The 26543-nt window shown below is 44.9% G+C and overlaps 1 protein-coding gene across 6 annotated transcripts in view; it reads right to left on the bottom strand.

Annotated features, from left to right (window-relative positions):
* SHISA6 (shisa family member 6) overlaps positions 1-26543 on the bottom strand; it is a 265194-nt gene that overhangs the window by 13649 nt on the left and 225002 nt on the right. For 4 of the 6 annotated variants that reach the window (XM_053376210.1, XM_053376211.1, XM_053376213.1 and 1 more), the window contains exon 5: positions 12991-13053. The exons of the other annotated variants lie outside the window; for them this stretch is intronic. In XM_053376210.1, the coding sequence (XP_053232185.1) occupies positions 12991-13053 (63 nt within the window). The remainder of the gene's footprint in view (positions 1-12990; positions 13054-26543) is intronic. 6 annotated transcript variants of the gene reach the window in all.

The following is a 26543-nucleotide window of genomic DNA, read 5'->3' as shown; positions in this document are numbered from 1 at the left end:
CTTTCTGTGGTATTTAGCTCTCAGTTGCACTGAAAGTACAGAAAAGGAAGACACACAGTAATGCAAACTCAGAAGGGCAATGCACTTCAGGAGGAGCCAACACCTTCACCGATCAGCTGGTTCAGAGGTTGCCCTTTGCAACAACTGACCAGGGCAATAGCCCATTGCTTCTACAGTTCAATGCTATAGCCTTGCAGAATGGAGAAAAAGGACCTGCCCCTGTATCTTTGGCCATGTGCACGTTGGGAGAAGTATTGCATCGCCCAGTGGTCTGCACTGCACCTGTCAAGCCCAGGAACTTGGCTAAGGGTTAGAGGTGCTATGGCAGGCATAGGCAAACTCGGCCCTTCAATTGCTTTGGGACTACAACTCCTATCATCCCTAGCTAACAGGACCAGTGGTCAGGGATGATGGGAGTTGTAGTCCCAAAACATCTGCAGGACTGAGTTTGCCTATGCCTATGCTATGGGAAAGCTGTGGCCTTCCAGCTGTTGTTGGACTTCAACTCCCATCAGCATAGCCAAAAATGAGGGCTGCTGGGATTTGTAGTCCAGCAGCATGTGGAAGGCCACACCTTCCCCTTCCCTAGGTTAGATGAAAGGGACTCGTGATGGAACAGCTAGTTGGTGAGCAGATTCCCTTGGAGGTCGAACAGACTCCCGGAACAGATTAAGTTTGACAACCAAGGTACCACTGTATATGAAAAAGTGGTTAGTAATGAGATCCAGTTCAGACAGTTTCAAGATGTTGGGGAAGTTTTCCCCAATATACTGTTACACACCACCCCAATCTATGCCAAGCAGTGCACAAAACTTCAAAAATTCCAGGCGCTCACCCAGGAGTTGGAAAATTAGGCACAAATTAGGCTATAATGTCATTATGATACATGGCTTTATATACAAACTGGAGCCTACAATGGAGGAAGTTCACAGCACAGCACCCCAAAATATGCTAGCTTACTCCATAGTAACAGCATCAACATCCTCTCCGCAGCCTCTTGTGCTCTGCAGGGCACATCTCAGCTCAACTGCTCCTCTCTGCCTCCTGGTTACATAACTCCCACACCTTCCTTTATTACACACAGCCAAACAAGACATCAATGAGAATCCACTGACAGCACACAAATCAATGTGGATAAGTTGACCCAACAACCCCTCCCCCTCACACATGCAAACAAAACTCACTGCAGCCAACTGAAGGCACCTAACCATGCCCTGGGCCCCCAATCTCTCTCACCACCAATGAAAACTAATAAATGAATAGAAAGAAAACCTACCCATGTGACACTGACACAAAAACCTTGCACAGACATTATGTAAGAGAATGAAAGTTTACTAATCCCCCCCTCTTTCCCATGCTCTCCCTCCCCACCTCTCTTCTCCTCCAACCTTCTACTGACTACAACATTAAAGTCTCACATCAAATATAACTGATCTGTAGAAAGGACTTTACGATCTGTGAACAGAGATGATGTATGTACTTTTGTAACCCAAGAATATTTAATAAAACCTCCTTTTAAAAAAACCCTAAGCCCCTTTATCTACAGAGGAAGGGAGGATTCAATTTTTAAATTTTTTTATTTGCATTCTAACATCTATTTCCTTTGATGCTTTGAACTCATATTGGTTAATCCTCCCAGGTGGTCACCTCACAAAGAAGTTTGCTTGACTTCATCAACACTCGTTGATTTGGCTATGATTACAAAGTCCAATACACAAGCTTTTATATGTGCTAATAACAAGAGGCTTATCAGTGGGTCTATCACACGCCTTACTAGCCCAAATGGAGACTTGAGTCTGGTTAGTTCCTCCAAGGAAATTAGCTTTGACACCCATAAATCTTAATTAAATTCTAGCACCTATAAATCTATAACAATACCTTTGTTCTCCTTGCACACACACAAAAAGGAAACAAATGGAACACATGTTCTTCTACAGCCCAGATCTCGCATTCTGAACAGTGTGTTAAAATTTGCATGATGAAGTGCCATTTGCCCTCAACAAATTTTTATTCTGAAAGCACAGCCAATCCATGGGATTTATTTACCACATGAAAATGATGCCCAGCACGAATCACTCGGTGGTGATTCTACCATGTCAAAAAATGTAATTTAGTGGAAGGTGGCCAATCCAATAGCACATCTTTCTCATTGCTCTCCCCCATAATGTCCAGTAAACAAAAATGTGTGACATGACTCATCACACTTCAGGTTCCCTCACCCTCGCAGGCATTGAAATGCCAAATTTAGTATGTAGGCAGGATTACTTGATAGAAGTCTCTAATGTGAGAGTTCAGCTTCACCTGCAACTGAAGTATTATAGACACCTCTAAAGAGAAACTGCTATATAAATTTGCATGGGTTTGGTGAGGCATTTCTTTCCCTTTGACTTTTTCAGTACCACCTGAACATTTCAGGGGGAAACGCTCTGCTTCTTTTATTCATTCACTGTAAATTAGAAACCATGCAATTTTGTCATTTCCTTTCATAACTGCTTGCAGAGGCATGAGATATACTGTACACTTCCTCGGATGCTACTGATTTTCAAGCATTTCTAAGCAAATGTCATCTTAAACAAAAACAGGCACATTTATAACAAATTGCTGCAGGGCATGTTATGAAATGAGGAATCGTTTTCTTACCTTCTGGGAAGGACCTAAATTGAAATACTTCTAATACTGCAGTTAGACAGTTATTCCACTGGAACAATTACCATATGCATGGGGAGGGGGGAGAGATACAAGTCTGGATACTCTTCCATATGAAAAAACATAGAAAGCCAGTTCCCTGCCTTTTTCCTGAACATGCCTGGACTTATCAGCTCCCAACAACCTTCCCCTTCTCTGGTATTGGCTGTGAGGAAGAGAGTGGAAACACTTGCATTTTTAAACTAACCAGTTTATTGTTATGTCCAAAGTGTCACTTCCCTTTACCTTGGGAGGCAATAGGTAACCAAAGCTATTGTATCCTCCACTCTACCTGAGAAATTCAGCATGTGAAGAGAATTGAGCTGGTGCCTCTCACCAGCTGCTCTTGAGTTCCTATAACTTTCACCATTTTGTAACTAAGCCAAGTTTTACTTGCTTGTGCAACTTTCCTGAAGCACATGAATCTGCCCTTTGGAGAGTTTGTAAGACAAACATTTTTCAACTTACCAAGTGTGTGGTCTTTTCCAATGCTGGACACGGTGAGGGGAGGGAGACTAGCTGCTGCCCATCAGGCAATGGCTTTTCCCACCTGCCTTGCCCCACCCTCCAGGCCTAGGAGTCTTCATAAGGGAGCTGTGGAGGTAGGCCTGTGAGGGGAGGGACTTCCTGCTGTCCATCAGGCAATGGCTTTTCCCACCTGCCTTGCCCCACCCTCCAGGCCTAGGAGTCTTTATAAGGGAGCTGTGGAGGAAGGACTGTGAGGGGAGGGACTTCCTGCTGTCCATCAGGCAATGGCTTTTCCCACCTGCCTTGCCCCACCCTCCAGGCCTAGGAGTCTTCATAAGGGAGCTGTGGAGGAAGGCCTGTGAGGGGAGGGACTTCCTGCTGTCCATCAGGCAATGGCTTTTCCCACCTGCCTTGCCCCACCCTCCAGGCCTAGGAGTCTTCATAAGGGAGCTGTGGAGGAAGGCCTGTGAGGGGAGGGACTTCCTGCTGTCCATCAGGCAATGGCTTTTCCCACCTGCCTTGCCCCACCCTCCAGGCCTAGGAGCTTTTTCCAGACCATGACTTTAGGAACACCAGAAACAGTTGAGAGAGGAGTTCAGGGATATTAAGTTCAGAGATCAGGATCACAGTTCAAAACGACCTTGACAGATTAGAGAACTGGGCCAAAACAAACAAGATGAATTTTAACAGGGAGAAATGTAAAGTATTGCACTTGGGCAAAAAAAAATGAGAGGCACAAATACAAGATGGGTGACACCTGGCTTGAGAGCAGTACATCTAGGAGTCTTGGTTGACCACAAACTTGACATGAGCCAACAGTGTGACGCGGCAGCTAAAAAAGCCAATGCAATTCTGGGCTGCATCAATAGGAGTATAGCATCTAGATCAAGGGAAGTAATAGTGCCACTGTATTCTGCTCTGGTCAGACCTCACCTGGAGTACTGTGTCCAGTTCTGGGCACCACAGTTCAAGAAGGACATTGACAAACTGGAACGTGTCCAGAGGAGGGCAACCAAAATGGTCAAAGGCCTGGAAACGATGCCTTATGAGGAACGGCTAAGGGAGCTGGGCATGTTTAGCCTGGAGAAGAGGAGGTTAAGGAGTGATAACAGCCATGTTCAAATATATAAAAGGATGTCACATAGAGGAGGGAGAAAGGTTGTTTTCTGCTGCTCCAGAGAAGCGGACACGGAGCAATGGTTCCAAACTACAAGCAAGAAGATTCCACCTAAACATTAGGAAGAACTTCCTGACAGTAAGAGCTATTTGACAGTGGAATTTGCTGCCAAGGAGTGTGGTGGAGTCTCCTTCTTTGGAGGTCTTTGAGCAGAGGCTTGACAACCATATGTCAGGAGTGCTCTGATGGTGTTTCCTGCTTGGCAGGGGGTTGGACTCGATGGGCCTTGTGGTCTCTTCCAACTCTATGATTCTATGATTCTATGATATTAAAAGTGAAATGAAAATGAAAAAATGAAACGCTGAGGGATGAAGGAAACTTTGAAAAGAAACTTTTAAAGGGGACATTTTGGAAACTCTCTTAGAAGAGCATATTTTAAAGGTCTAACAGCCTATACTTCCATGATTTACTTTGCTGCATATTTTCTGACCTTAAATATCTGCTGGGGTTCTCTCACCAAGGAGTATTTTGCCCCAAACTTGGATCTTGGCATCCAGGAATTCTCCTGTATTTTGCATCAACACAAACATGGACAAACTATAGTTACGGCTTAACTCTATCTTATTATGGAAACAAACTAATTTCAAACTGTAATGTCTGAAATAGACATGTTGCCCTATATGCCATAGTTAAGATTAAGCACAGTTTAGGGCTTTTGACTAATATATTTATTAATTAAACTTTTATCCCAAAGGAACCCTGGGGCAGAAAGCTACAAAACAGAAAAGCAATACAATAATACTGTATATATTTCAAAAAGAAATTAGAACAATCAAATATCCTCACAACTGCAGAATTTCAACATTGCCAGGAACAGTATAATGTAGCAGTCAAATGCTGTGGTAAACAGCATTTTTTTTTGCATTCTGTCTGAATGTTAACTATGAGGGAGAGAGATGCACCTTGCCAGGGAGAACGTTCCACTACTGAGGAGGCCCTGTCACAAGTCAACACCAACCAGGCAGTTGCCAGTGGTGGCACCCCCAACAAGGTCTCCTATGCCCATTATAAGGCCCAAGGTGGTTGATACTGAGGGAGGGGCTCTTTTGGTTTCAAGATAAACTATGGAAAATTGAAAATGGATGCAGAATGTTCTGGTATCCTCATGCAAGGGGAAGAGTGAAGTGTGGGAACATGGGATTCCAATCAACATGTGTGCACATTACACTGAACCAACATTGGCAGTAGCAGCTAGTGTGGTGGGGCAGAGCTGCAGATCAGTCCTGCTGACAGTGACACCACTGAAACTTACCTGAATGGTGGTGGGGCAAGAGGCAAGAGGTGGGGGCAATGATATTTGTACAGCCCCAATCTCACAACCTCCCCTGTCTGCCCCAGTGCCTCCGTGTCAGGAGGAGAACACCATGGCTCTGCCACACCACACATCCATGGCACACTACTATGTTGGCATAAGTTGAAACACAGAAAAAGGCAGTGCAAGGAATAGCTGCAAAAAGTATGTGTGCTTCTTACCGTTACTCTCATTGGAGTAACAATGCACATATCTGTTCACTCAAACACCTCCTCCTAGCAAATGTAGACAGTTTTGATATTTGTCTCTGATAAATGCTTAGGAGAACATTTGTACTCTCAACAGCTGTGCACGCCTTGTCTTAAGTGAAATGTTAATTTTCACTCAAGCACACAACACCACTATGTCTGCAGAGTCACAAGCCTGCTGTCATGCCCCCTTTGGCCTCACGCATCTTTTGAAAGTGTGCTGCTGCTGCTTCTCTCTCAGAAGCTAAGTGCGCTGCCTCAGGTGATTGCTCCTGCTTCCACAAACACTCGCCCCTTGGCAGGCAGGATCAAACCAGGATGACCTAATTATAATTAGGGTAACAGCAGCTGCATAGAACAGATTAAATACAATCCCTTGTTAATTAACCATCATCTCTCATCAGACATTCAAACAAAATTGAGTGCAATCAAATCTCAGCAGTCAGACTTCTCTTGTCCTATGTAAAAGGTGGAGGACCTGCTTGAAGCGTTGGATTCTGAATACTGCCTAAAGACGTTCTCACTGCTTGTTTCTATTTCCAGGCAGAGCAGAAACGCTCTGGGAGCACGTGGTCTACTTCCTTTAGCACCAGGCCCTCCTGTGGCCATCCAGGTGCTGCTAGGCCATGACTCCCATCATGTCTGACCACTGGGCATACTGGCTGCTGGAAGTTGGAGTCCAACAACAACTGGAAGGCCACAGGCTCCCTACCATTGAAATTAGCTTCCAGGCTAAGACTGGCTCACTTACCTAGGAGCTGCCAAATAAGCATGTATATATAGACTTGTACAGTTAAGGCTTCTTCACACAAATCCTGCAAGGATCCACAGTGGCCTCATAATTATTTGCAAAGCATTGTGGCAAAGCGTACCACGTTGCCTTTTTGAATGGAAACTGGTATTTAGGCTAAATTATAATAGAAGTTCACCAAACATTAACTAATTAATCAGCTTGAGCAATTGGTTAAAACCCATTTAAATCAAGGGCAGCATAATTAAATACAAACTTTTTCATATTGGTCCTTATAAAATCCAGTGCTCAGCAAACCGTTTTGGGATGACAACCCATCTTATGTGCCGACACAGAGAATGACTTAAGTGATTCTTTGGAAGGAGATGATTGGCATTATATCTGGACCTCTTTTGCAACCTTATCAATCAAACACGCAAATAAAGAAAGCACAGTGCAAAGTTCTCAGTAGGTGGTATATTACCCCTGCAAACCTTCAGCTAATATACCCAAATTATAGTCAGTATTGTTGGATGGGGTGTGGAGAGATTGGTCCACACTTTCACCTTCCGTGGGATAATGTTCAACAGTGCAAGAGTTCTGGAACACGGTTGCTGATTACGGCTAGGAATTTCTTCACGTTAGACTGCAGGGCTAAAGATAGGCTTCTCCATCATTTTGAACCTAGTAAGACTGCATTTCGGTATGAAGATCTTCCTAAGCAGTTGAGTACAGCAGTAAGGGTGAAGAAGGTACATAAGCAGAAGTTTTTCAAGCAACCTTCTAAACAGCAGAGGATTTGTAAAATCTGGGAGACCATGATGTTCAAACAGAGTGGTTCCCAATTAACTAATTACTGAGGACCCTGTATTTTTCAAAAGCCAAGCCACGGACCCCCTATTTTTTGAAAATGCTGATAACTCTATGGTAGTTACCTGTGCAAAGCAATTTTTTGAAGAAAATATGGGGTCCCCTAAGAAGCAAAAGATTTGTGATACTAAAAAACAGACCATAAAATTTGTGATATTACTACAAATTGCTTATCCCCAGACAGTAGGAAAAAGTTGTCTCCATTGCTCCACTACAACTGAATAATAATAATAATAATAATAATAATAATAAGAAGAAGAAGAAGAAGAAGAAGAAGAAGAAGAAGAAGAAGAAGCAATTGTTGGACTTCCAAGATGAGACATGAATCTCAAACTCCTAAGGCAAGATTCACTGAAAACGCTACCTACAAGCAGTGAGAGAGTCCTCTAAATGTGATACTTCTTGAAAGCAATTAGTTCTTTTCAGTTAAAAAGTAGAGAGCAAGGGGAAGGGATCACTTACATTTTAAAAAATTATAAACACGTGAATCCACCCCATGGTGCAAGCCATTCTCTCTCTCTCTCTCTCTCTCTCTCTCTCTCTCTCTCTCTCTCTCCTTTCCAATTGCAAGAACCCCAAGAAACTGTATCAGAGGTTTTAGCCTGATCCCAGCTCATTTGCCATCCAGCAACTCTTTCACAAGTTTTTCCCCTGCCAGCAAGCAGGCCCTGGTCTCAAGCAGAGGCTGGGTGATCCATGTATCATCATTGTGGCTTTCACTGTGCAATTAGCAAGATAAGTGGGTCACTGGCAGGGGATGCTGCCACGGACTGCTGGGGTGTGTTCCGCAAATCCCCAGGGGTCCCCGGAACCCTAACTGGGAACCACTGCTCTAACAGATTTACAAAGTTATATGTGTTGGAAGCTGCCCAGAGTGGCTGGGGAAACCCAGCCAGATGGATAGGGTATTCTTCTTCCTCCTCCTCCTCCCCCTCCCCCTCCTCCTCCTCCTCCTCCTCTTCTTCTTCTTCTTCTTCTTCTTCTTCTTCTTCTTCTTCTTCTTCTTCTCCTAACTCCAGGAGTCTGTCATAATTTAGGTTGGTGTACATTATTCTGTTCCAGAGCCTCAGGTTGGGGCTACTGATGGCTGAGCTGGAAGATGGGATGCTATGGTAACATGATTTCCATTTATCTCCTCTGTAGAAGCTCTTCAAGCTTCTGATCAAATTCCCATGTAATACAGATGCATATGCATCTAGTATCTCCATTATGTAGTTTCATCATATGCTGAAGACACACCTCTTTATTGTGGCTTTTTAAATTTGATATGCATATTTTTAGCAGCAATCCTATTTTTGTGATTGGAACTTACTTTAAACAACTTTTAATGTATTTAAAGGTGGAGGGTGGGTAATAAACAACAGCAACAAAATTTATTAAGAAATCATTGATTTCTAGATGAGGCCAATATAATTTTTCTGTATTGTCTGTTTCTGGATAGTCTCTAACATTATTTTCTTTAACCATTACAGTGTGTGGATCTGACCTTAGTGAACTATTCAAAGCGGTGCTCCAAATGGTTTCCCTGAAATGGCATGGTATTCTGCTGTGCATTTCCTTAATGCCTTTGGGGAGGCCATTTAAAGTGTTGTAGATCTTGCTATGAATCTATTCAGAGACTGATTTGTGGTTGTGAAGACAAACAAGCTATGGGGAGGGTATTCACAGAAAGGCCCCAAAGAACCCATTTCTGTTTGACTTCCCTTTCGGTTTTAGCTCATGCGAATATTTGCAATAGGGTTTTACTTGAGCAGATAGAATGCTCCCTGCATACTAATAGGTGTTGTTGTGCTGGAAAAACCTGCCTTAGTTGAACCAATCACTACCTGAGCCCACGCTATATGACTCAGTTGCCCCACCATCCTCAGATTGTGGGGACATGCCTGAAATCTTAATCTTACAACCTAGATTCAATATGTTTGTACGATGATGCCTCACTTGCTCACCTACAGCAAACACTCATCAATACAAAAATCTCATCATGAACTATGGCCTGTAGGAAGGGTAATCCAAATGAATGCATTATTTGCAAGCAAACAAAAATTCCACAGGCTGTCATAAAGCACTAGAAGGAATGAACAAAAACACTAGAATACTAGCTCGTGAGAAGGAAATAGTTTGAACAAAGGTTCTAAATCCTTAGTGCAAATGCATCACAATGCAGCAAAAGTACCGTACATTGTGATACCAGTTCTGTCACACTTCAGAATACTGGTCTTTACATTGGTTGTTTCGGTGGAAGCTTCCTGGCCTCACTCTTGCAGTCTTCTTTTAGACACTGTTCTCAGCCTCCATACAGTTTGGGTCAAGGATGCAGAACCTCCTTCAAAGATAGTCCTCTATTTTGAAAGGGGTGCCAGAGGACTGTGCTCTTATTTGAAGGTGTCCTCCATTTGAAGGTCTGTCCAGTCCAAGTCTGGTTAATAGATAAGGAATCATTAAGGAAGAGCAGTAGCCCTGAAACTGCCCATCCACAGAGACCAGACCTGATCAGCAAACTGAGTAGGCACACAACTCACCTGGTATCTTCCCCGCTAAACTGAGATGTTTCGTATTTCTGTTTAAAACTGTGGTTTACATAAAACTATCTGAATAATTGTTGAACATGTATATCCTAGTTTTTCTGCAAGGAAATCAAGGTAGCAAGAAGCATGGTTGTCTTTCACCCATTTAATTCTTACATAATCCTGTGAAGTAGGCCGAGACATAGAGACTGGGCCAAGGTCACCCTGAATCTGATTATATTTTATTTCAATGTCTGATATAAAACAGTTGATATTTAACAATATTTTACAGCTAGCACACAGTGATATTCAGAATTTGGCATTGTTTTATTGGGCATATTATAGTAATAATATTTGGCATTTGACATGCAATGGCATTTAGCATTTGACAATCTTTTATAAATGGCCTGTTGTATTTTGAATTCTGGAATAAAATTTCACATTTGAAACATGAATGGAAGACTAGGAATTTGTACAAATTTTGTTTAAGCTGTGTTTTAAAGTGATGCATGAGCATGAAAAAACCAGGACCTAATTTGAATCTGAGATGGTCTAAAGTTGGTCCACTGCACGGTCCAATGTGGGCAGTGACTCATGAGTATGTGTGTGTGTGTGTGTGTGTGGGCAACAGCATCATCTTGGAGACAGTAGTGCTACACTCATCAGGACAAGGATGGGGTGAGGTGGTGAGATCAGGGGACTTCTAGGGTGTCCCTGATGTGTGAGTGTACCTACAGACCTCTGCCAGCAATCTACAGTTCTCCTGACTTGCTGCTACTTCCCCCATCTCATCCTTGTTCTGATTGGCTCACTGCTGTGGTGGGGATGCCACTAACTTCTGCCTCTCTCCTGCCACAGGAGCCACTGCTGTCCATTGAGCAGGTGCCATAGTTAACATGCCACCCAACTTTGAACAGAACCTTTATTCCTCACTGTGGATTATCGGCTGCAAAAACTACCTTCTCTGTGCCTGACCCATCCTTGCACTTATTTATTACATTTCCTCTGTTCTGTGTTGGTGCAACAATGGAAGGTGTCTTTTTGAACCTGACTTCTTTTTTTTTAAGAAAAGGATGCTTAAACTTAGCTTTTCTCTTGTCCAAATTTACTTCTGATATAGCATAAATATTTGGCCTTGCTGAGAGACATAACGTAACAGTTTTATGGCTGGCATTTCTTCTCTTGTTGAGGTTAATGGAAATGACAAAAATTGGGGTTAGTGTGTTAGTGAGAAGGACTTGTTATTTTAGTTGTTGAATGACAATTGCCAACACTGAGCAATAAAATAGATAATTTAGCAGAGTGCCAAGGTATCCTTTTCAAGGCTGTTTGTTCTCGCAAGTGATTGTGCTATGGAGGCCTCAGTTTAAAATGCAGCACAGCTTTCATGTATGCAAGAGTTCTTCACTAGGAACGATGCAGCGGCAAAGCTAGTTTATAAATGACAGCCCTAGGGAAAGAACAACTTGGAGGCGCCATGCCTAGAAAACAATATATAGAGATGTCTTCATGCAGTATTTGCACAAAGCTGAAAAGCTAATATTGACAACTGCATATTAGTGCTTTTGCAGACCTAAATCACACAAAGGCAAAAGTGACTCTTGTGGCACCAAGGAAGAGGTGGCAAAAGAACGGGGGGGGGGGAGGGGGACACGCCAAATAATCAAGGGAGAGAACTAGGTGCAGGTAACAGGTAAACTGAGGCCAAAATATTTTGGCAGAGAGTGCTTGATATGCTGTTGAAGTGAAGGAAAACAAAATTGCCTGGGAGCCAACAGAAAAGTCTGGGGATATGTGCTCTGACTTTGTAGATGATTTTATTCTTTATTTGTTGGAAATAGTCAAAAACACCATTCCATCTCTATAAACAGACACCACAGGAAACTTAAGAGCAATAAGCTGCAAAAGCTCAGTGGGCAACCAGCTGAAGACTGGATGAAATGAACTGGTGGTGAGAGAGGTCCAAGGTAGAGAAGCAATCTTGCATTGTATAGGAAACATCAGAGGAAAGAAAATACAAAGACTCAAGAGATTTGAGCTCTTTATGTTAGAAAAGCAGAATTAAACAAAAATAATCTCTTGACCCTCCTTATATAAGAAGTCAACTAAGGGCCAAACTAGACATGCCAACCTTGGTGCAATTAACAAAAGCATGTGTTGCTTTTAGAAGGAAAATGGAAGTACAGGAGGTCTGATACAGATTGGGACCCCGGCACGGGGTAAGGGGGCTTTAATGCTGTGCACCCTGCTCTGGCTCCCATCCAGATTGGAGGTCTCACACATGCAATTTGCTTTTTGCTTTTTTAAAAAAATTAACCCACACAATTACTATGGCAACTTACTGAATATGGGTTTGCTGGTCACAGCTGTTACCTGGAAGTGAAGTACTGGGAGGACTTGGCATTCTGGAGTCAGAAAGCATGCACGGCCAAATATTGGAAAGAAAAGGGATGGTGACCTTGTTAAAAGAAACAACATGCACAACTGATGTGTATGTGTATTTGTGACAGCATGGCTACTGTGCAGAGGCAGCTAAGCTGTCTGCCCACCTCTAGGCTCTGTGTCCCAAGCAGCTGGCTGCCAGCAAATAAATTGTCTTTGATTACGTTGTAAAAGCTGTAAATAAAGTAAAATAACACAATTGATGATGAGCGCTGAAACATCAGCAGAGCACTGGCATGTGTGGATTATATGGCTTCAAAGCAAATTTCTTTCCTATCTGGGCAAGCAGGTTTTGCTCTTGCTGTGCATCTTTTGACGCCCAAGACACTACAAATCAAAGCAATCTTTGACAACAGCAACTGGGGAAGAAAGAGAGGCATTTGTGTTTCTAGACATCAGGAAACATAGCACAATGCTCTCCTTTCTGCATAAGAGGGACTGCACCATTGTTAAGCAATATGGCCCAAATACAATATGATCAATAGAATAAATATTTTTCATGTGAGAGTCCAGCTCATGAAATACTCTATTGATATTTGTTTGGCTTCCATGCCAGTAGAAAGAGTAAAGTTACAGCACCAGTAACTTTGATCTTCTTTTGTTTATTATCTTACCATTGGAAGGTGTCTGGTTTGTAGTGCCTAATATCAGGTGGTTATAATTTTGCTCTTGGTCATCTGAAATTCAATGGAAAAAAATAAGATTCCTTTTTAGGAACAGCTCGCCAAGGCTCTGCCAACCTGCAGGTAATAATTATAGCTCACATTATTCATGGGAAATCTCTACACGATTAAGGAGAAGAAAATGCTTAACAAAGCGGAAGTGTCTTTCATGTTATTCTCTTAAAATTTCAGTTGCAAGAGAAACAAGTTAATGAATAACATCACCCATTGTGCTGAGGCCACAAATTGGATATTCAGCAAAATAAGAAGCACATCCAAAGCATAAGCAAACCATGACACAGATTTCAGCAGAAGGCAGCCTCTGCTTTTGAGCAGTCTTTAGCTTCTGCATGCCCACACTGCAGACATTCATAAGCCATATTCACGTATTATATCTCTGTAGGCCATTAACACATTCATTCATTCATTCATTCATTTAATAAAATTGATACACTGCTTAATTGTAAGAAGGATTAGGACTTTAGTTTTCCCAACACAAGCCTGGACTAGTCCCACCCCTGATATCCACATACTGACCATGGGCATTTTAAAGAGGAAACCTAGGTGTGAGTGAAGGGAGAGGGAAGGTATTCCCTGTATTTTATATTTAAGTAAATTGCTCTGATAAATTGCTCTGATAAATTGTTCTGATAAATTGCTTGCTTTGCTGAGTTTGCTAAGAGGCCAACTTCCTCTTTCTGCCAGCTAGCAGAGAGAGAGCAGCGGCTTTGCTAAGAGGCCAACTTCCTCTTTCTGCCGGCTAGCAGGGAGGCCCATTTCCTTTTTTTCTCTCAGCTAAGCAGAAATTGCAGTTGCTTGCTATATTTGGCCAGACGGTCGTTTCTTTTTTTTTTGCACATGCTCTCTGCTGCAGTAACGCAAGAGAGGAGCACACGAACAAGGGAAGGAGGGGGGCTTAGCTGGTCAGATAGCCATATGCCATATAAGGAAATAAGCTTAACCTTGCCAGCTGATTGGAGAATTTGAAGAGGTGGGAAGAGATGGGCAGACTCTCAGGTATAAAGATGCTTGTTTATTTGTATCTATGGGCCAGTCTTTTGGGAACGATCCCACTGGCTACCTCTGTGCACAGATTTCAATAAAACTTTTTTCTCCAAAGAAGAATCTTTCCTGGTGCTTTTTGCTCTCTCTTCGGTCCTGGGGACGCAGGCAAACGATTCCCTGGCAAGGATAAGGCTTCAGCCTTCATTTTGGTGCATTGGCCGGGAATCGCCCCACCCCAGGGGGCCGGGGAGGGCCAGGCCCGACCTCGGTGAACAGCCCCGGACCGGCGTTCGCGGCTCCAAGTGCGCACCCCTGCCTGTTCGTGGGGGGAGCCGGCCACACCGCTCCGGAGTGAGACACCTGGTCGAGGGAGAAAAGAGGACGGCCGAAGGAGGGGTCCGCAGCGGAACAGGTAAGCCCTAAGGGAAAGGGCGTGGTAGGAAGCCTGATCAGCTTCACCTGGCCGTGAGCAGTAGAGTGCCGCCAGGAAAGGGTCTGGCTGTGAGCAGTAGAGTGCCGCCAGAAAAGGGATAAAGGGTCTGGCTCTGAGCAGTAGAGTGCCGCCAGAAAAGGAACAAAGGAACTGGCCGTGGCAATAAGGTGCCGCCCCGCCAGACAGGGACGGGAAAAGGGAAAAGGGGAAACAGAGGTGGCAGTAGAGTGCCGCCAGTAAGGTTGGGGAAAGGGGAAACAGAGGGAAAATTATTTTGGTGTGTTTTGTGTGTTGCATGTTGGAATTATATTGGGGTGTGTTTTGTGTGTTGCATGTCAGATACTCCAGTGGCTGAATTGTCAAGTGTGGGCCGGGGCTTAGCGTCCCCTTGGCCGAGCGATTGCAGGGCTGTGCATTTCTTGGCAACGCGAGTTCGCCAAGTCACAGTCTGTAGTGTGTGGAGTGTGAAAGGATCTTAAGCCCGGTTAGGAGCGGAGTATCTGAAAAAATGGGGTCTGGGGCAAGCCAACGTAGTCCTCTGAAATGCTTTTTAACCAACTGGAAAGCAGCTACGAAGCATGATGATTGGGGTTCAAATTGAGAAGAGAGAGGATGAGGACATTATGTGAGGTTGATTGGCCCACCCAAGGAACTAATTGGCCCTCGGAGGGCAGATTTAATTTGCAACTAATCAACCCACTATATCAAAATATCTTGAACGTCCACCCAGACCAGATCCCTTATATTTCTACCTGGAAAATCAATGTAGAAAGGAATCAACCGTGGCTGAAAGCCTGCCGAGGCGACGCCCCACAAAATACAATTTGTGCAGTCCGACCGGCAGGGAAGTCAGAAAGGCCCCTGGTGATACCAGAACCGGAAGGAGAAGAGGGGGAAGTCATTAAACCGCCGCCACCCTATGCTCCACCAACTGCCCCTCTAGCGAATCCCCCAGGCCCAGGGCCCCAGGACCAGGGAGGAGCCGGCCCTCAGCCTGAACCCTCCAAGGTTGATGAATTAGAGAGCGAAGAGGAAGAGGATGATGAGGAGTTTATGAAGGGACTAATTGAGTTAGCAAAGAAAGGAAAAAAGGTGGACATTGAGATTGCAACAGTATGTACAACCCTATGCGAAAGAAGTGGATGTTAGTTCCCATTTGTTGGCAGCAGCAGGATGTTCCCCAACACAAGGGAAGAAATGGCAGAAGGAATGGATAGAAGCAGCAACCAGGGCGTCCCTCCATAAGTCCCATAAGGCACAGAAAAAGGGTGGGACTGCAATGATGCCTCTACGCAGAGTGTATGACCCACCAGGCCCCCCAGGACAGGGTGGGGAAGCACCACCACGCACTTATACAGTCCAACATGTGCCTTTTTCAAGTGCTGATGTGTGCAATTGGAGAAATCAGAACCCTACCTTTGAGGAGAACCCAGATGATATTGCCAATGCCCCCATTATAAAGGCTGCCTTTGTAGCTCAGGCAGCGCCCGATGTTCGCTGAAAAATCCAGAAGCATAAGGGGTTCATCGGCCATGGGCTGGAATGGATGTTGGAAATAGCTCAAACCACTTACAATCAGAGAGATGAGGAGGCCCAGAGAAAAAAGGAGAAGTATCAAACAAAGAAGCTGATGGCATTACAGGCAGCCACCCCCGTCCCTCAGAAAGGAGGAAATGCCCGGGGAGGAGGGTGAAGCCGTCTTGAACGGAATCAGTGCGCCATCTGCCGACAGAAAGGACACGGGAGCGGCCAACTCGGTCGTCCCCACCCCCGTTGCTAAACCAACCCCTGAATCCATTACCATAATAGGAGCCACCGGAAAATCCCAGCGGGCATCGTTTCTGCAACCAGTTACCTGCAAGTTGGGAGGCCAAGTGGTGTAACACAACCTTTTGTATATCCCTGAATGCCCTATTCCATTATTAGGAAGAGACTTGTTGGCAAAGTTGCAAGCCCAAATTACCTTTAAGCCATCGGGAGAAGCCACAATGTCCACTATGCCACTTGGGGAACTGGTTGTGGAGGCACCCCTGAGGGAGTACTGGCGCCTCATGATGGTAAAAGAAGAGGAGGGACCCATCCCCGCCAGTATTCTGGAACAAGTGAACCCCACGGTATGAGCTGAAGGTAACCCCCCAGGAATGGCAAAGAATATCCCACCAATAATTGTGAAGCCCAAGCCATTTGCCAATCCTGTTGCAGTAAATAAGTATCCCATCCCACGAAGGGCGGCTGAAGGAGTGTAGGTACATCTAGAGCGACTGCTCCAACATAGGATTTTGAGGCAATGCCAATCACAGTGGAACACCCCTTTGTTACCAGTGAAGAAAGGAAGCAGGTTATTATCCTGATACCAGAGCCAAAGAACCGTAGGGAACTCTGTGGCTTTCTGGGGTCTGCAGGATTTTGTAGGATATGGATATTTAATTACAGCATCATTGCCAAGCCTCTACATGAGTCAACCAGAGGAACTGAGAGAGACCCCTTTGTTTGGGGCACAGAACAACAGCAAGCCTTCGTGGATTTGAAGAAGGCACTACAGCAAGCCCCAGCGCTTGGCATCCCAAATCCTGAGAAACCCTTTATTCTGTTCGTGGATGAGGACCAAGGGACGGCGAAAGGGGTTTTGTGCCAAAAATTGGGAAGCTGGCAACAGCCAGTGGCATACCTATCTGAGCGCCTGACGCCTACAGAACAAGGCTTACCGCCGTGCATGAGAGCAGTTGTGGCAGTAGCCACCCAACTGAACAAAGCAGACAAATTTACTTTTGGCCAAGACACTGTTTGTGTGACCCCGCATGCAGTCCCAGCTCTGCTTGACATGAAGGGTACCTATTTCCTCTCCCAAGCAAAGATGAGAAAGTGTCAGATGTTATTGTTGCATCCGCGTTTGAAGTTTCAGGTCACCACCGCCCTCAACCCAGCTACCCTGTTGCCGGTAGGAGAAGGTGAGGAGCAGATGCACGATTGCATTGAAGTGATGGATGAAGTATATTCCAGCCGACCTGACCTCAAAGATGAAGCAGACCCCCACTGGCCTTCATGGTTTGTGGATGGAAGCAGCTTTGTTAAGGCTGGACAGCGAAAAGCAGGCTATGCAGTGGTAGCCTTGGAAGACCAAGTGATCGAAGCGCAGCCACTCCCGCCTGGAACGTCGGCCTGGCTGGCATAAATAACAGCGCTCACCAGAGCCCTGACCCTAGCAAAGGGACAGAAGATAAACATTTATACTGATTCTAAGTATGCCTTTCTGACTTTACATGCCCATGGAGCCTTATGGAAGGAAAGAGGTTTGCTTACCTCCAGAGGAAACCAGGTGGCCCACCCACAAGCCTTATTGAACCTTCTGGATGCTGTATGGGAGCCCGAGGCAGTGGCAGTTATCCATTGTTATGGACACAAAACTGGACTAGGAGAAGTGGCCAGAGGAAACCGACTAGCAGACAGAGTGGCCAAGGAAGCAGCCCGGGAACCAGCTCCCGCGTCAGTTATTGGAGCACTGGTCCCTGAAAGGATCTTGAACACCGCTGATAAGCCAATATATACCAAAAAGGAAAGGGACACTGCAGATGCCCAGGGGCTGACTATGTCCAAAGAAGGATGGTACCTTACTCATGATGACAGAATATGGATTCCAGAGTCCCTTTCTCGGCAGATTACTCAGAGATACCATGAGTCCACCCACATGGGACCAGATGCCACAACCAGACAGCTGAAGCAGTGCTTCTACATAGCCCACCTTTATCAACTGGCAGCCCAGATTTCCAGGAAGTGCCCGCTATGTAAAAAGAATAATCCCAGAACCGGACCCTTGGCTCCCCCGGGGATTCAGCATAGTGGAACTGCACCCATGAAAGACCTTGTTGTGGATTTCACTAAATTGCCCCGCTGTGGACTATACTGCTACCTGTTCGTGGCGATCTGCACGTATACAGGATGGGTTGAAGCCTGGCCTACCAGAACTGAAAAGGCATTTGAAGTAACCAGGTGCCTGCTTAGGGAGATCATTCCCCGCTATGGACTACCTAGGTCAATAGGATCTGACAATGGACCAGCCTTTGTCCACTCAGTTTTGCAATAACCCCCCCATGCTAGTCAAAATGTGCAGTTTGATAATTATGTGCAGTCATTCTCCCGAGATTTTCTCTCTTTCTTAACAGGTGGACCCAGGCCCACTGCTGTTAAAGTTGCTGACCTCACCCCTTGGGTCCACCACACTTAAGTGAAGAAGGCTATTTTAGATTGGACAGTTACACCAAATCCTGATGATCCTCTGAAGCTAACCATCTCCAGAAGAGCGCCAGACAACCGCCCTGCTGGTGTCACTCCGGACGCTGACACTTCTATGCACGGCTGGACAAGTGGATGGGAGGGACGCCCGCGGGCAGCGTCCCCAACGTAGAGACTTTTTTCCCCAGCAAATTCTGAGGCACCGCCAGGACTTTTGATATTGGGGCCAGAACTCTTTGATATAGTCACTCCGTGTGTCAGGCCTCTGCAAGGGTGGATATATATATTCCTGTGGGTATATGTTAATATATGTAGAGGGAGAAGCCCCTTTCGGATACAGTGTGTTGGGAAGAAATCATGAAAGTATTAAGCATCCACAAGGACAGGTGGGAAAATTGGTTAAGATAATAGGCTCCTCCTCAGAGAGGTGAGACACAACCTCCCAATAAGCAAGGCAGCTGATAGAGCACGAGTATCAGTGGGCCCTTCAGCAATAAAATAGATATGTCCCAGATAATAATGTCAGCATTTCAGCCACCATTGATCACATGGAAACAATGATAGCCAGGAACCCGCTAAAAACTACAGGAGGTGATCTATGGGGTTGGTTATATTTCTGGCTGCCTCATGGCAGTTGGCTCAGGCATATTGTGGTATTATTAGCAAGGCCGCTATTAATCTTATTGCTTTTCTGCTTCTGTATGCCCTGCTTGATGCAATGTATGCAAAATATGATGGAGAAGATGATGTCCCGCATGATGGGGCCCCGTGTCATGACCCTTACTGCTCTCCTCCAAGGATACTATGAGCCCGAGCGGCCTGAACGAACCTAAGTATTAGGTTGTTCAGAAGAAGAGGAGGGAGTGAAGGGAGAGGGAAGGTATTCCCTGTATTTTATATTTAAGTAAATTGCTCTGATAAATTGCTCTGATAAATTGTTCTGATAAATTGCTTGCTTTGCTGAGTTTGCTAAGAGGCCAACTTCCTCTTTCTGCCAGCTAGCAGAGAGAGAGCAGCGGCTTTGCTAAGAGGCCAACTTCCTCTTTCTGCCGGCTAGCAGGGAGGCCCATTTCCTTTTTTTCTCTCAGCTAAGCAGAAATTGCAGTTGCTTGCTATATTTGGCCAGACGGTCGTTTCTTTTTTTTTGCACATGCTCTCTGCTGCAGTAACGCAAGAGAGGAGCACACGAACAAGGGAAGGAGGGGGGCTTAGCTGGTCAGATAGCCATATGCCATATAAGGAAATAAGCTTAACCTTGCCAGCTGATTGGAGAATTTGAAGAGGTGGGAAGAGATGGGCAGACTCTCAGGTATAAAGATGCTTGTTTATTTGTATCTATGGGCCAGTCTTTTGGGAACGATCCCACTGGCTACCTCTGTGCACAGATTTCAATAAAACTTTTTTCTCCAAAGAAGAATCTTTCCTGGTGCTTTTTGCTCTCTCTTCGGTCCTGGGGACGCAGGCAAACGATTCCCTGGCAAGGATAAGGCTTCAGCCTTCATGAGCAGCTGCCCTACATGATCTGGGATGCATAGCACACACTACATCTTTAAAGCACATTCCTCCCCGCAAAGAATTCTGGGCACTGTAAGTTTGTTAAGGGTTCCTGGGAGTTTTTAACCCTGTGGGAGATAAGCTACAGAATTATTTGAGGAGGAAAATGTGCTTCAGTTGTGCTTTAAAGGCAGTGCATCTACGCAGCCTTAGGCTATGATTTGATTGCGAGAACTCATTATTTTTAGGGACAAAGTGCCTGTGGTGGACATGTTACGAGCATCTCAGAGAAGCTGCTTTAAATTATATAGCTGCACGTGGTTAGTGGCAGTGGCTTACCAGGTAGGATTGTGTAATTTTCTCCAAGCTACCAGTTAAATCTTATACCTGCCATTTGGGTGGTATTGCTTCAAGGATGTGCTCTACAGGGAGCTAGCTTCAGGTACCAGGCCCATTGGTAGAACAGCTCAGCGTTACAAAGATGTCTGCAAGCATCTGGGTAGTGTGAAGATGGCCTGTTCTGGGAGTACTCCTGGGTTCAGCTGAGTCTCAACCCCTGTCCTAAGCTCTGACAATGGGTTGCTTTCCTTACAATACAGTTTAAGACACCAGGCCCGCACCTGCCTCTGCTCCTGGCAGCACAGTACCACAACATAGATACAGAACAACCACAGGAAAAGACACCCACAAAGAGACTACCACACCTCCCTGATTCCACAAACCTCTCAGACATTACATTGACAATGAAGGACAAAGGGTGCTGGATTTTCACAAGACCATGAGAACCAAACGAAATGTTTCATGGGAGACCGGTGAAAGTCCCAGTATGATTTCATTCTTAAAGCAGTAGTGAAGATCCTGATTGTGGTGGTCATGGAAAGGAGATTCTAACACTTCCTGCATTACAATCCACCCCTTGCAGATGTTGAAAATTATTATCTCTCTCCCACATGCCATCTCCTTGGCTCCCTGGGCCGGTAGAATGGTAGAATCGTAGAAATGTAGAGTTGGAAAGGAACCCAAAGGTCATCCATTCATTGCAGCTGGAGAATTCCTGACGGGTGGCCATCCAACCTCTGTTTAAAAACCTCCAATGAAAGAGAGTTCACCACCTGCTGAGGTAGTTCCTTCCACTGTTGAACTGCTCTGTCAGAAAGTTTTTCCTAATGTAGTGTTCAGTGCTGGTTATGAGGTAACAGTAGCCTGTGGTTAACTAACTGGTAAGTGCAAACCCTGATGTAACACAATATGGAAGAACTGCATACGGCATTATTTCAAGCAAACTATATGCAAACTTTCTTACCTGCTAGAATACAAGATAGAATACGAGGAAGGCAGCTACTCTTCCTCCTTATCTTATACTGTATCTGCATAAGTTTGCAGACAAGCTGTGGCTAAGCGAGGGCCCTCACTTGGGCCAGATCACTGCCACTGATTGCATCATCTGACTGCAGAGTCTCATACTCTACTCTTAATATGTCGATTTCTTGGTTCCAGACAGGATTAAATTGCCCAAGGGAAATATTTTAATGCTGGTGAGCCAGATAGCTTAGCACATTTCAGATGCTATCTTGGAGGCAGATGCTGACTAAATATATGTACACTTATATATCAAGTCATGGATAAAAGGTAAAGAGGATATAGTTAGAAGCAAACCTTCAGTACTAAGGTTCCACTGTTAAGATAAGCTAAGATAATGCACACAAATATTCTTATTTCCCCACTGAAGTGCATCCACCACCTGTTAAAAAAGAAATAAAATGAGACTCCCTAAAGATTAAGAATTTCCTGTTGACTACAGTGCCAGTTAGATATGAACTGATTTTTTTATTTGCCTGTAGTACTTCAGTTTCTCAAGTTGTGACTGAACACAGGATGTGTGAAAAACAAAATTCAGTTGACTGGGGGGGGGAGCGCTGGTTTTTTTTGGGGGGGGGGAGAAGGAGAGAGGTGAACAATTTGTCCTTCTCATGTTCTGTCAGAAATAGAAGGGGGGCTCCCAATTTCCTCCATGGTGATGACACCTAGTGTTTACAGATCTACATATCCCACTGTCCATGCTTTTTCACTGGAAACAGAAAAGGAAGTTTGAGTTAATATTTGTTTTTTAAAGCATGAGTAACAAGCTCCCAGGACAGGTGTATCACATATAACTTGCCTGACCCTGCAAAGGATGTTTGTCAGAGGGATTTGGCTTGGGATTTGGAAGTGTGGGGTCTGATCTGTAGTAAAGGTCATAAATATATTTTATAAAGTGATAATGTTCTAGGGATAGGAAGAAGAAACACTCTTATGCGTCTTAAGTAAAATACCACCTGGCATTTCTGATTAATCACATCCCAATTTCACAGTTCGTAGGAACAAAAGTAACAGGTTTTCCTTGTGCTGATGCAGCTAGTTGTACTGTATTGGACAGGTGGGGCCAGTGATGGCCTTAGATATTTTGGCACATCAAAGAAAAGCAACAACTCCTTCTGTTCTCAGCTGGAGCTCATTGGTATTCAGAGATGGAAACTGGAGGCAAGAATGAGAGTCACCGCTTCTGGAATCTGCCTCTAGCCTAGGATGAGCCAACCCTCCCCCCCCCCCGCTATGCTGTCCTATCCTTTGCAACGTCCTGGTATACGAGTACTTCCATGTATTCATTGTGGAATGCTGTTCTCTTGTCACTGGCTCTGTGGTGGTCAGTGTTTTTTTTTTAAATGAATTTGCTGCAGGTCCTACCCAACCCTGACTGCTTCTATGCTTTGCAAAACACTGCAATGCCACATTTAGTGATGCTGGCTGTGACGGGCATATTATGCCAATCAGCTACTCTGCTCAGGGCAACATCCCGTGTCTACTTGCAGTGAGTCTACTTGCAATGCCAGTACAGTGCCACTGCTGCAGCAGAACATGGTCTGGAGGCACAAAACGTAGCAAACTTGAAGCAGCTAAGCCAAGTCTGGGTCTGGCTGCTGCTTGGAAGTAAGATGCTTGGAACTGAGAGCCATTTGTATGCCATCTTATGTTTCATGCAAGAAAGGTATAAAATAAGCAATTTTGTTCCATCTGCAGAAGCTCATAGGAACCTCACATGCTTGCTGTGCAGCGGCTTTAGTTCCTCGGGGAATTCCTTTAATAATGAAAGCAATAGTGGTCTAAAACACTCATATATATATATATATATATATATATATATATATATATATATGAGTGAATGAATATGATGAGCAAAATTAGATTCCTATCATGGTGCTTAAAGGAAAAAAAGATTCCTGTTATTTACAAGTTCAGGAGATCTCTTCAAGGCCATCCACTGTGACCCCTCTCTAATTTAGTTCATGAAACTGCAGCTGCTTAAATAGTTTCTTTCCCTTAAATTAGCCTGACTTCCAGCTATTCTCCTGCTGCCCATGCTTTCTGAATTCTTGTTGCACAGCTGACCCCTCTGCAGCACTTTTGCAGGCAATGCTCAAGAGCACTAATAGCGAAGAGTGCTAATAGCAATAAAGTATTTGGAGAGAGAGAGAGAGAGAGAGAGAGAGAGGGCAGATTCTTCTGCTTCTTTGCGGGTTTAATGAGATAATTTTGCTAATGGAGGTGCACCGGCTTGAAGTCAGCCAGGGAAAGGCAAGGCTGTTGTGCAGCTGTCCTGATGATGTGCTGGGTTCACATCTGTCTACTGGGAAGCTCCATTAAGGAAATAAAAGATTAATAAAGCTCTTGGTTTTCCAAAGATAACAATAAGAATTCTCTGGGTGCAGCTGGAAAAGATACCGAAAAACAGTATCAAGAGATAGAGAGAGGTGGGGGGAGAGAAGGGGGGGGGGGATGCAGTCTTTATGAGCTGCCTGCTGCAGATCCACCCAGAACATCAAGATGTTTGGCGACACACAAGTTCCTCTGCTACACAAGTCACCAGGACAAAGCTGGGAAGCAAACTCACTGTTGCTTTCTATGAGCTTTAATCAAGGCCCATGCACACCGCTAGTATTTAGTGTAATGTAGCTTCATATATAGGACATGGGTGGCGGTGTGGTCTAAAACACTGAGCCTCTTGGGCTTGCCAATCGGAAGGTCGGCGGTGCGAATCCCCACAATGGGGTGAACTCCCGTTGCTCGGTCCCAGCTCCTGCCAACCTGGCAATTTGAAAGCCTGTCAAAGTGCAAGTAGATAAATAGGTACTGCTCCGGCGGGAAGGTAAACAGTGTTTCCGTGCATTGAAGCAGCTTAATCATGCTGGCCACATGACTCGGAAGCTGTCTGCAGATAAGCGCCGGCTCCCTCGACCAGTAAAGCGAGATGAGCGCCGCAACCCCAGAGTCATTCGTGACTGGACGTAACTGTCAGGGGTCCTTTACCTTTACCTTTTTAGCTCCATATATCTTTTTGCTCTCGTGTTCACAGATGCTGGCTCTTCATTAAAAGTTGGCAATAACAGCTTCTACAAACAATCAGGCACACTGCCCAGTGTCCAGTGTCAGGTTGAGGACTTGTCCACAAATGGAATTTACTGTGTGTTTGCATTCCCATTTAATTGCCCTCCAACAGCACCAATCTCGAGGCTGTTCCACTGTGAATTTGAGTTTACATGACGGTATAGGGATTAGAGAGTAAACAGAGCTCTAAACCACTCTACCCAGGGTCATAGATCCCCACGCCCCCTGTGCTTTCGAGTGGGTGGATCTGCTGCCACTTTCAGCCACTCCTCTTTCCATGCCCACTACTTCTCAAATGCTTTCATTTCTTTTCCAGCTGCGCTCATATAGCTATTTCCAGCGCTCTCCTGAATGGAGCCATAAATATATATTCCTTTGATCTCTCAAGATTTACACAAAACCAGAAAACTGTACAAGCAAACTACATTAAAAACTGTGTTTTGAGAATTTACCATTGCCTGACTCTGTGCTTTTGCACACTTCTTGGGCAGGGATCTGTGCACATGCCTGGTTGGTACTTAAATTGTTGCTGGGGTGCCCATGCTGCTGACATATCCCCATGAGCTGTCTGGTGCGGCTGGGCTGAACAAATGATGATTAAAAGCCAGTGCTGCATTTGCCTTAGCATGTTTTGCAGCTAACCACCTCCGCCTGTGATTACTGAACTGCCTCGGGGACGTCTGCCTTCCGCTGCTTCTCCCCACTTCCCTGCCTCACCAGTATGCAGCTCATGTTACTATGAAGATAAGGAGGAATTCAACGTAGCACTAAGGAGAATGTTTTCATCAGCGCAAGCATTTCTGCTGGTCTGACAGAACCACCCCCCTCTCCTCTCCTCTGTGTTGTTCTGATTATTCCCTCGGGAAGTGGGGGGGGGCATGTTGGGGGAAGAAAGGAGGGAAGCCCCATTGTGGTAGTGGGAGTCCTTGTGTTGGCTTTTGCTAGCACACCAGGTTTGCTGAATCTGGCTCAGTGTCTGGAGTGCAGAAGAACAGGGTAAAATGAGACAATCCCTCCCAAACAGTTTCTCACAGCCTGGCATCATTCACCATGGTCTAGTCCTTTTGAGTGTTGGGTGTCTTCTCTCCCAAGCACCTTTGCAGCTTCCACACTAATGGAAGCAACTTGTCTAAGCCCTGAGATCCACCAAAGCCCTACTCCAGTGTTTCCCAAACTTGGGTCTGCAGCTGATTTTGGACTACAACTCCCATCATCCGTAGCTGGCAAGACCAGTGGTCAGTGGTGATGGGAAATGTAGTCCAAAAACATCTGGAGTCCCAAGTTTGGGAAACCCTTCCCTACCCTTTTCAGTCGGAGAGGCAGGTGTAAGCATCTCTGACGACTATGGTGAGCGTGGGGCTCCTCCAGCACCTTTCAGCATGAGACCTTTAATTAAGCAGCTCAGATCAGAGCATTTTTGACAAACATTGCAGGATCTGAAGCTACCTGGCAGCCTTTCATCCCCACTCTTGACAGAAGAAGATCTTTTCAGATGCTGACGTATTGATCTGAACTTTGAAAGCAGCCCTTCTTCCTCAAGGTTGAGACTGACAGTTCTAATTTGCAACATAAATCACTCACTGAGCCTCCCATTCCCAAGTTGTGGACTCCTGGTAATTGATGAAGAAAACACTAAATAGCCCCCAATGGGCCAGCGTTTTACTTTCCACGGAAGGATAATATTCCCTAGAAAACACCCTTCTCATCTCACCAGGTAACTTTCCAGCTTTCCTTCCGAGACTCTCTTGTGCATCTCCACATCCTCTAGAGCTTGTATTTTTTCAGCCCCAGTGATTTCCTACATGTTGATAGCTAAACTGGAATGAAATGGATTTATTTTGATCCATAACATAAAAAATTGCAAGTGTCAGTTTCTTCAGAGGAGAGGCTGCATATTTTGTACTTTGTCTTTGCTAATAAA

The sequence above is a fragment of the Podarcis raffonei genome, chromosome 2 (genome assembly GCF_027172205.1).
Source record: "Podarcis raffonei isolate rPodRaf1 chromosome 2, rPodRaf1.pri, whole genome shotgun sequence".
Classification (NCBI taxonomy): domain Eukaryota; kingdom Metazoa; phylum Chordata; class Lepidosauria; order Squamata; family Lacertidae; genus Podarcis; species Podarcis raffonei.
Note: the sequence above shows the minus strand (reverse complement) of the source record. Positions and strands in the feature narration are given on the sequence as shown.